Genomic DNA, 11,296 nt, shown 5'->3' on the forward strand with positions numbered 1-11,296 from the left:
TACTGGTTTACAAACTAAAATGTTTGGATGTTTGTATTATATTTTGTATTAAAGGATTATTTCTACCAGTTTTAAAGATGTAGGGTAACCACAATGTATATATTTTTTCAGTATTTTGGCAGCTTGTCATTTGACAATAATTTATTTAGGAGACTGTTTCATAATGTCCAATTAATTCCTGAATACTTGGAGCTTATTTGTCAAATAAAGTTATCGTTTCAAAATCTGAGAACGTCGGTGGCTCAGGTGCTAAGCACTTGACTTGCAATCTGCAGGTCCTGGGTTCGAATCCCGCCATGTACTATTTTTTTTCGATTTTCGATTTACATATGTACATTTATCCGACGTTCTTACGGTGGAGGAAAACATCGTGATGCTGCACATATCTGAGAAGAAATTCAATGACATGTGTGAAGTCAACCCGCACTTGACCAGCATTGACTATGTCATAGTCACCCCTAACTTGGGGTAGGCTCCGAGCCCCTCAGTGGGAGACGTATAGTGAGCTGATGATGATTTCAAAATCTTCAAATAAAAACCGCAAACTATTTTGATAATAAATTATGTTTCAGTTAATTTGTTTGTTAGTTATTTAACTTTACTTGGACATTGTGAAATAGGTTTTAATGAAGTTAATATTTAAGTAATAATTATGATGAAATAGCTTTAATTAATTGTCTAATTTTAGTTTTTTATAGTAGAATAATAATGGATTAACTTTACATAACAAAACTTATAATTTCAAACAATAAATTCTAGCGCAATTCAACTCTACAATGTTTATTACAGTTACAATTATCGTTGGTTTCTGAGACCAAAATCTCTGTATAAAGAAATCGTCATTATCTTTGACAAAATAGAGATAACAATATATTTTAAACGGAGATTTAGATCTCGGAAACCTACTGTTAGTATGCATTATAATTTAATCTTTTAATATGTTTGAATTTCATGCGAACCTTTTGCATAACATTTTTCGATATAATCCGTCCAAATTGTATTGTCTATAATACGACTAATTACCGTGTAAACTATTTGAGTTTGTTCAATGACATTTTTTGTCACTTTCTAAATAATGTTTATCTTTACATGATAGAGCAAGATTCACTTCCACAGAGAAGAAACACTTCCTTATTATAAGAAATACATTTGAATATAGAATACGAGATATTTCGTTTGAAATCTATTGAGTATTTAATCTATGATTTAATTAAACAGTTAAAATTTTTTATGTAAATTTTGAAATAAAAATATTATTTAGAAATCCATTTAATTAATTATTAATTAATCTCGTAACTCGAATTAATATTAAAAGTTTAAGATTGTCTAAATGCCTTTAGTAAGTTGTAGTGGTTGACAATTTATAGATATTTTTGAAACAAATATAAATTATTGATGATTATTATTTTAAACGGTTTATAATTTCTAATGCAATCAAACCTGGATAAGTGAGAGTCAATTTTTCTTCTAGAGGTTTCTTACCCGACTTTCTCGCTTATGGAGGTCGAATGTCGTGACTCGCTTGCAGAGGATTCGCGCATTACATTCAATTGTATTACAATAATTTTGTATATTAAAAAAAAGAAAGATTGATAATTTACCTTTTGGTATATTTAATATTTCACGTATATAGTATATTATATAAATATAATATATATAATCAACCACTACTTCAGAATAATATGCGGACCACCGAGTGATGAAATGTATTTTAAGGTTATTTAATAATATTAGATCTAAAAATATCTCGGGTTAAATAAAAATGGCGTGCGAGTTCATTTATACTACATCAGTATGCATTTATGTTTCACTAGCTGTCGCCCGCGACTCCGTCCGCATGGACTTAAAAAAACTTAATAAGTATCATATGTGTTCTTCCATGACTTTGTTCTATAACTATGCCAAATTTCATTGAGGTCCATGCATCAGTTCCAGAGAAACCTTGTAACCAACATCCATCCATCCATTCATCCATCTAAACATTCGTATAAATTTCAAATAAAAATTTTGTTTAGAAATAACTATACTTTTCTAGATTTTCAGATTTATTTAAACGCCTAATAAGTGAAAATAATTTACGTATTTATTCCTTAATTTTTTTTTTATCTGTCACAATATTGTATTTTCTATCGCGCTCCATTTTTTTTTTTTAGTGATTTAAGAACGCAATAAACTAGTGCCTTTAGATCCTAAATATCGTCTTGCCTTGTCCAACATTTGTATTTAGAGAGAGAGAGAACAACATTCCATCCAAAGATGAACTTTGATGTATTTAATAATTTCATTTAGTACATTATGAAATGGAATTGATAACAAAAAAATGCAATTTGTTACCTTATTATTTGTATTTTTTATATTTCTCCTGTGGTTCAAATAAAACTAAAAGTTAAAAAAAAAACTCTAACAGTAAGAGATGATCTGATTAAGTTATTAATCTCTTAAAATTACAACAAACTTTTAGATATAAATTACGCCTTAATCCTGTGGGCATAGTGATGCCCCCGCCGAGATGAATCTTCACTCATAACTACAGGAGTATTGCCTTCTCTGTCTTATTTTGTATAGTAAAATAAAATGACTGTCTTTACTATTTGTTTAAGTTGTATTTAAGCAATATTATGTAAGTCGGTTTATAACAGGTTACAACTTTAAATATATTTTCATTACAAAACAGTTATTTTATTTCGTTAATGAGAAAAAAATCGAATTTTCATCAAAAAGAAGGTAAGCCTTTAACTCCTAATTGCAATAAATTTAATTTTTTTTTATTCAATATTTTTGTATTTTAAATTTTGCGATTGTCAGTTGATGTAAATTATATAATCCGGTAATTTTTACAGAGATTAAAAGAAAAAAAAAGTTATAATTATTGTAATAAATTTAATTTATTAATCTTATAAAAGGTTAAATTTAAACATCAGTTCTTTAGTAGTTGACGGATTTTACTCTGACGGAGGTGACGTCATCGTCATTAGGCGCAGTCGCCACACTGACGATCCAGTCCGTGAAGCGATCAGTCCTTGTGAAGACATCGGGGAGATCATCACCACACTCGTGGAAGTACGAAGAGATGCCAACAACGACCTGGTCGATGACCATCGGCGCGCCGGAGTCGCCGCGACAAGTACCCACCGCTCCCTCCTCAGATGCGCAGATCACAGCTGGAATTCAATATGGTATTAATTTTTGTTTAGATAATAATTTGATAAATCACCAAACTTGACTACCTCATCCTCTATGGCAATTCGGGGAAGAATATCGGTAGTCACTTAGACTTCAGGAAGGTCGCAAAGAAATATGTGACGAGAAAAACACAACCCCAATTATGAGTAGGGAAAAAACATTTTCCAATTTGAACCACGTAAAAGTGCTAATTCGACTCATTAATAGAACCCAGAACTTCAATAACTCGGACTACCAAAATTCGAGGTTGACCTTATTCAATCATATTTTTTTATATATAAGGATAGAGTGATGTTGGAATAACTTGGGAGATATTAGACAAATACTCACAGTCACTGACGGCCACATTGCCCACGTTCTCGAAGCCAGCAGAGCACTCGTCCAAAGATACCTTCTTGAGGTACACCTTCTTAAGCGTTTGCAATTGAGGTCCGGTCATCTGCAAAACATTTGTAACTATAATTACCTATACGTTAACTTCGCTGTGATACGAACGGCCTTGGGAACTCGTATTACATAATCTTCTATTCCATAGATGTTTATGTAGTGGTTAAATATATTTTTTCTAATGAAATTAACCCAGTTATCGAGTAGTCTCTGTGGTGACGTTATTTACGAATTAACTATATATTAAGCTGTAAACTTTGAAATCTACCAAAAGAATAAGTTTACTCACAGTTTCGAAGCCCCAGCTCACAACTTTGACAGACTGTCCGTCAGGGATAAAGGTGTTCTGTGGGGGAAGGAACAGAACGTTGATGTTGTTTGTGATGGCGAACGGCGTCTGCAGGAGCACGACTGCGATGTCATTGGCGAGTGGGCTCTCCTGGTAGTCGGGATGCTTGGTGACATCACGGATGGTGGTCACAGTTCCACCAGACAGGCTCTCGGTGGACCCGGCGCGCACCTCGAAGTTGCCAAGGTTGGCACCACTGCACAAAAATACAGAATTATAGAAAAATCGGATCAAGTTGATGGCGTCATTGTTCCCATCTATATACAAATGGGTCTTCAAGATTAGAGAAAATAGTCGTTTACTTCTATTTCGATATCTCACAACAGGCAGTATTGTGGTTAAGTACTGGTGTATTTTATTATAAAACAAAAAAACATCTGTGTCTTTGTATGTGACTCACCTTTGGTTTCTGAGACCTCAATCTATGTATAAAACATATCGTCATCCCTGACATTTTAATAGAACAGAGACAAGAATATAATTTTGCTCTCAGAAACCGACGGTCCGAAAGGTTAATCGATTTTGTGTGCATGTGTGACGAGGTATCAAAAAAGTTCACGTTCACAATAAGTTCAAGTAGGTAACGTTCTAAAAACACATTTTTTTATGATTTCTATAACATTAGAAGTGTATACTTACGTGAAGCAGAAGGCGGAAGTGAGTACATGCCAGGAGGAGATGAGACCTCCAACACAGCGCTGCACGGTGATACCAGGCCCAGGGTAGGTGTATGTCAGCGCCACTATGTATGGGAACTCTTCAATCGTGGTCGGAGTTCCACCGACCAGTCTGCCCTCAGGCGCTGCCGAAGCTATAAGAAGGTTACGGTAAGTAAATTATGAAAGACCCTGACTTTTACCACGTGGAATGAAGAAAAATTTAGTAATAAATATAGACTGTCACCTGGGGATAATCTAGCTTCCTAACTATGAAAGAAAATTTCAAATTCATTTAGTTTCAGAGCCTATTCAATGCGAAAAATCTAATCTTCCTCCAAATCCTTATAACAATATAGTATAGATTTATTATTGCGTTATGTATAAATATTGGTTTTCTGTTTCATTCAGCTCTTAACTTAAGCACCCCTAAGTGTAAGTTTAGTGTTAGAAGCAACACAAAGTAACGATGGGTTGTGACCGCCGTGACATTTGTATTGATGCATACATTCGTACTGTTTTTTTTTTAAGAGAATGTAAAAGCTGATATTTGTCAATACAATTTTCGCTGCAGTCGTAAACCTAATGACAACATAAGAACCAAAACGTGAAGCAACAAATAATTCGACTAACTCCAGATCTTTTCACTTTTCTCCTTATCTCTAAAGTTTTAAGTAATTTGCTTTATACAAAAATATAATCGATTTCAGTAAACATTCTCACATTATACTTACCAGCACAGACGAGGGCGAGGGCGAGACAAAGCGCCTTGTAAGCCATGATAACTGCGCACTGGTCCACAGGAAGTGAGAATACACCTGACGTACTTACTTTAACACTTTATATATTTAGCACCTTTCTTGCATTGATATCTTAAGATCACCCGAAGTCTATGTACAGGTGTTTTAAATTACAAGGCAGAACTATAAAAAATAAATTATATGTTTATTATGTAATACATATTTTATATTTGTTGTGGATTGTCCTTAAACAATGATGTTTAAAAATCATTATGTAATTCCCCTCTTTATTCATTATGCTTTAGACGAAACCAAGATATGTATTTATCAAGCTTTAAATGTTATTTAAGAAAATAGTATCTCATGTGTTCTTCCATACTATATTCTACATCCATCCATCCAATTAAACTTTCACATCTTATATATATAAAAGAAAGTCGTGTTAGTTACACTATTTATAACTCAAGAAAGGCTGAATCGATTTGCCTGAAAATTGGTGGGCAGGTAGCTTAGAACCAGGAAACGGATATAGGATAATTTTTACCCCGTTTTCTATTTTTTATTCTGCGCGGACGGAGTCGCGGGTAAAAGCTAGTTTATAAAATATTATAAACTAGCTTTTACCCGCGACTATTTCTTTTACATATTAGTAATATGTAAAAGAAATTAGTCTTACTTATTAGTTTACCGCAATATGGCTTGTTGTATTTTTTGGGCAGCCAATAATACAAGTGTGGGAGAGTTCTGAGGTAACATTAGCATAAACCAAGATTTATAGAACACGCTGTATGTATTACCTAACTTACCTATATAGATAAATGGTGTGTTGCTAATCTCACGTACACGTTATCGGTTAAGCGTTGTATTAATTGATAATTACTATTGATTAATTTCCGTTAAATCTCTCATATATTTTTTATTATTTAACATCCTTATAAAATTTGATCTTACTAGTTGTTGCCCGCGACTCCATCCGTGCGGAATTAAAAAAATATGTAATAAGCAGCCTATGTATTTGTGGTTAGCAAAATCCATCCAGATGTGTTGAGCCGTTTTGGATATATCTTCATACATCCATCCATCTAAATTTTCGCATTCGCATTTATATTAGTAAGATGGTTGGTATATTAGGAGGTTACAAATAAAACAGTAACTACAATTGCTTATTATATATTTTACATTTCAAATAATACAGGCGGTTACATAAAAAATAAATAGGGTCATACGAATTACACTATCAGTGTAATTAAGGGTACAAAATCGTTACAATATTACAAATCTACGTCCAATAAACAATCTGTACAGTTAGTTACGAAACATACAAGGACTTAGTGATTAGTATGAAACTTTTGGAATTACTAACAAGTGGTTTTTATAAATATATTGCAGTTTTTTGTGTGACTTCTGAGGGCCTAGCACGAATATTTGCGATAAAAAGTGCGATGAAGAAAATACGCGAAGTCATCGAAAAAATTTTATTAGCCAGCGTAAAGTACAACGACAAATCTCATACAAATTTAGTCAATGACTTTAAATTATTCTATCTCGCAAATTTTCGTATTAGGCCCTCTGTTACGTTCTTTGGACTATTTCACATCCTAGCATCCGTTAGAAATCTCCAGCTGCGTCAACTTGAAAACATCAATGAACGTTAGTTTCCAAGACCTAAATCCTAGTTTAAAACATACAATTATCTCTATTTTGACTAAGATAATATAAATTGGATGACAATATGTTTTATACAAAGATTTTGTTCCCAGAAACTAAAAGCTATGAATCGTTTATTGTAGATGAGAACACCAGACTTAAGTAAGCGGTAAATTCTGAGTGCCACTTAGCGGTGTTTATTACTTAATAGACCGAAAGTTCATCCTAAGATCTACTTTTAGTGATTAAAAATTAAATAATACAAGTAAATAATATTTATATACGACATCACAAATATTATAAAATAAACATAATATAAATGTAAATACAATTAAATATAAAAAAGTTAAAAATTGTTAGAATTCATTTCAAATAAATAGAAAAAATGGAGATTATCAATTTTAAATATAAGTAAAACATCTATGAAACCTATATTTTATGGAAACAATTTAAAACATGTTTTCATCAAAATATCGCTTTGAAAAACAAAATCAATTTCAAGTCTATTAAAGCGGTGTTATTATGGAATATATTTTTGGTGGGATAATTTTACGAGGAATGTTTTAGGCGGTTAACTCTCGTATACAGAAAATTATTGTTGTCATTTCAAAATAAATGAAAGGGATAATTCTATATTTAGGAATGGAAACCTAATTTAAAGTAAATAAAGTAAACAAATTTTCAAAATATTAGTATTATTGATTAAAGATTGAAAACTAAAGATTTTGAGACGAAACTATATTCGTTAGTTTTAGGCTTATTTTTAAATGTATTTTTTATGATATACGCTATGACGTCATCGCCTTTAAGTGTCATGTTATTGCGCACGAATAGTATTCAACATAAATATTCTTGAAAATAACATTTACTAAAATATGTAGACGCAGCTGATAATTTATATGTGATATAAAAAATCACTATTCACTACTACAATATATGGAGGAAATGTGTAGGAAAACTTGAATAATTCAGACTTTTTAGCTTAGATGTAGTTACGTCATTTGTTATACATAGATTAAAAAATTTGTGCTTTCAATATCTAGAAAATAAAAACTTCATAATCTAAATAAAATATAGAATCCAATATATAAATATAAAATGTGCCGACATAAATCCATTTCACAGTGTGTTTTCACGATAAAAACCTCTACAAAAAACATGTTTTTTCACAGAAGAAAAAAAGACGAAAAAATATTTTGTTAAACTTTGCCAGTGTAAACTAAAAATAGTTTAAACCATAGTTTAAAATCGACAAAGAATGGAAATATAGAAAAGAAAATGAAACCTATGCTAAATCTTGGAATATAGATTTTAAAATTATCTAAAACGATATAATTAGCCTAAAATGGCACATAAGAGAGCTTGACAGCGCAAACATGACCCGCTCTATACATTTAAACATCGATACAATGTATGACACATACACGACAAGTTTTACAATAGGTTTCCACTGCAATAATATTTGTATGGACACGTCATCTTGTATATTCTCTTACACACAAGAGAACAACGTGTTTCAGTATTACTACAGTAAAAACCTATAGTTACTCTTAAAAAAACCATATTTGGACTATTTTAATAGGTCACATTTAACGTCTACCGGTTTAGTTTTGTAGTAAGGTAGATTGAAAATATCGATTAAAATGAATTCAATTATTATGGAATATCGATGTTTTTAGGCTGGTTTTACAGTCACGCGTTTCGGCAGCGCCGTCGGAGCGCGCGCGCTCGGATATGTATTGGGGTATTAGTAGCGTTTCAAATTCGCGCGCTTGAGCAGCGCCGTTCGTTGAACGCGTCCTATTCGCGCGGCGCGGTCGAAGCGCGCGCCGCTCGTGCGCTTCTACGGCCATTGTGCGTTTTAGTCTCACGCCGTTGAGACGTGCCGTTAGGTACTGTTGTGTACAAAATATTTATAAAATTTACAACTATTTTCTCGTAAATCAGAGAAAGATGTTACGTGTTCGCCTCTCAGTAACCTTGTAGCGTTATAAGGATCAACACCTACTGTTCTTCGACGTTTTTGTTGCCTTTTTTTCCATAAAAAGTAAATAGCCAGTACTCTAACCGCATTGCCGTTCATTTTGTATCTGTTTGTACACGACTGTCTCACAGCAGCGAAACGCGCCGTACTAATGTCGTTTTTGGTGCACCGCTGTTCAAACGCGCGCTGTCCAACAGCGCGCTGTCCAACGGCGCGTCTAGCGGCGTGACTGTAAAACCAGCCTTAGTTCGACATTTTGTAACATCCCTGGTGTTTAAAATTAAAAGGGGGTTAACTGACGTAACATTCGATGGTATTTGAATTAAAAGACCCAAATGAAAAAAAATATGACGGCCTTTACAACGTTACGTTGTTGGATTTAATAAAATGTGAAATGTGACCTATTAAAAAGTACCAACTTGTATAAATCGGAATTATATGTTCCTTATTCACGGTAAAAAAGGACGTGAAATATCCTCAAGATTAAACAAATCTCTTTCTAACATTGGAAGCGACTCATGAGGAAAAGGGAGAAAAAACATGTCACATAGACTTAAATCTCAGTGACGCAGTATACATGAATTGAATAATTTTGATACTTTGAATAAAACTTTTTAAAAAGGAAAAAAATTACACTCGGCACACGAGACGCGTTTAGTTTGTAATCGGCAAGAATTTCTGATTTAATAATTTTGTGTTTTGTTTATTGCAACGGATAATTACTAATTTAATAAAATATTTCAGACACGAATAAATCTGGAATGAGTAATTTACTTAAATCATATTTATCGAATCAAGATTCTTTGGATTATTACGATTTCAAGCATTTGTTGATCAAAGGGCAAGTTTTCTCCACAAATAAACAAATTTAGTAAGTCTTTTCAGATTACCAAAGTCACAAAACTGGTCATATAATTTAAGCTAAATATTAAGATAAATCAGAAATTATTTTTAGTTAAACACGAGGAAAACATGCATTGATGGTAACCCTACTTTAAACATTATAATCACAGCATATAAGGGCTCATTTAGACATAAACCAGATTCGTATCAACAACGTCAATAACTTACTACTCAATTACGTAATATACGTAACTTACTTAATATACGTTTGTCTCGCTCTGAAGCGACGATTCGAGTGTTGTTCGTACTATTCCGGATTATGTCAATATGAACCTTAATGATAACGGACTTGCACAATTTGATCAACGAATTAAGTCATAATTGACAAACCACTAAAAAGCAGTCTTCACAAATATACCAACATTACACTAGAATATGATAAAATACTGGACCATAAACTTGATTTAATAGGAATATACATTATACATAATCTGTATATTTTAATTACGAGAAAAAAAACTATCAATAATATCCATACTATGTGACAGAAGGATAGCTAAGAAAAAAAAACACTAAAATATATATTTATATCTCTTAATCGTTGAAGGCTTATAAAATTGAACTATTGCACTGAAACTAACTAACCTCTTTAAATGCTAACATGAATCTAGTTTTAGGGATTCCCCGAGTGACCACCAAGTGACCGCGAGTGGTTTAATTTTGTATAGCAAAATAAAATAGTTCAAATATCCAAAAGACTGATATCACTATGACTGTGAAAAAAATATAAATCTAATGATATGACTCGTCAAAATAGGTCAAGTAGTTTAGACTACATAATGATGTGGCCAAAAAAGTATCATCGCTGAAAATTTGGTAAGAAGTTCAACATTTTTTAGTTTTCTAATTTTATTTTAATGTCAACATAAACTATGTCTTATATTGCATTGATATAGTATATCTACATTGCATACTAAAATGTATGTACTATCAGGAAAACTGTCAGTGTTACACCTTAAAAACGACATTCTGTACAAAAAGAAGGTCACGATTAATGGTACACGACTAATTACTTTTTACAGTGTCATTTGTAGTTATGCATGCATGTATGGGGTTTGTCTCGTGGAAGAAACAAAGCAATTTTTCTGTAAATGGAACATCGGGATGTGCCCTGACTGTACTTAGTAAAAAAAAAAATATTTTCATTGATATTTACTTCAACCACTCGCAGTCACATAAAATCTTTATAACCACTGAACACTTTGTTAAACGTAATTATTTTATAAAAAATGAACACATTTCATTCTATTTATAATAAATACTTTTTATTACATTATGTAGTAAATTTTTTTTAATTATTGAATTCATGAAAATGTTATAACTTAACTATTATTTCTAAAACGCCTAACAAAGTGTCCTTTGGTATATATAAATAAATATTTCTACAAAAGCTGGCTATTATAAAAAAATGCTAGAAACTTCTTTGCCGCCTCTTTATACCAACTTC

At 32.2% G+C, this 11,296-nt stretch overlaps 1 protein-coding gene across 1 annotated transcript; it reads right to left on the bottom strand.

Annotated features, from left to right (window-relative positions):
* Positions 1-2,922: 2,922 nt before the first annotated feature.
* LOC106708965 (trypsin, alkaline B-like) lies at positions 2,923-5,412 on the bottom strand. The gene is made up of 5 exons (XM_045683658.1): positions 5,310-5,412; positions 4,559-4,730; positions 3,860-4,115; positions 3,514-3,622; positions 2,923-3,161 (listed from the first exon to the last, which is right to left on the bottom strand). The coding sequence occupies exons 1-5, from the start codon at positions 5,353-5,355 to the stop codon at positions 2,926-2,928; spliced, it is 819 nt and encodes a 272-aa protein (XP_045539614.1). The 5' UTR covers positions 5,356-5,412; the 3' UTR covers positions 2,923-2,925.
* Between the last annotated feature and the right edge of the window lie 5,884 nt (positions 5,413-11,296).

This window comes from Papilio machaon, chromosome 23 (genome assembly GCF_912999745.1).
Source record: "Papilio machaon chromosome 23, ilPapMach1.1, whole genome shotgun sequence".
Taxonomy (NCBI): domain Eukaryota; kingdom Metazoa; phylum Arthropoda; class Insecta; order Lepidoptera; family Papilionidae; genus Papilio; species Papilio machaon.

What these genes read in the sequence shown, in the direction of transcription:
- LOC106708965 (XM_045683658.1), bottom strand. Translation starts at nt 5,355, where the DNA reads ATGGCTTACAAGGCGCTTTGTCTCGCCCTCGCCCTCGTCTGTGCTG. An exon ending in CCTCGCCCTCGTCTGTGCTG is followed by an intron (nt 4,731 to 5,309) that starts GTAAGTATAATG and finishes ACCTTCTTATAG; the next exon opens with CTTCGGCAGCGCCTGAGGGC. An exon ending in ACTTCCGCCTTCTGCTTCAC is followed by an intron (nt 4,116 to 4,558) that starts GTAAGTATACAC and finishes ATTTTTGTGCAG; the next exon opens with TGGTGCCAACCTTGGCAACT.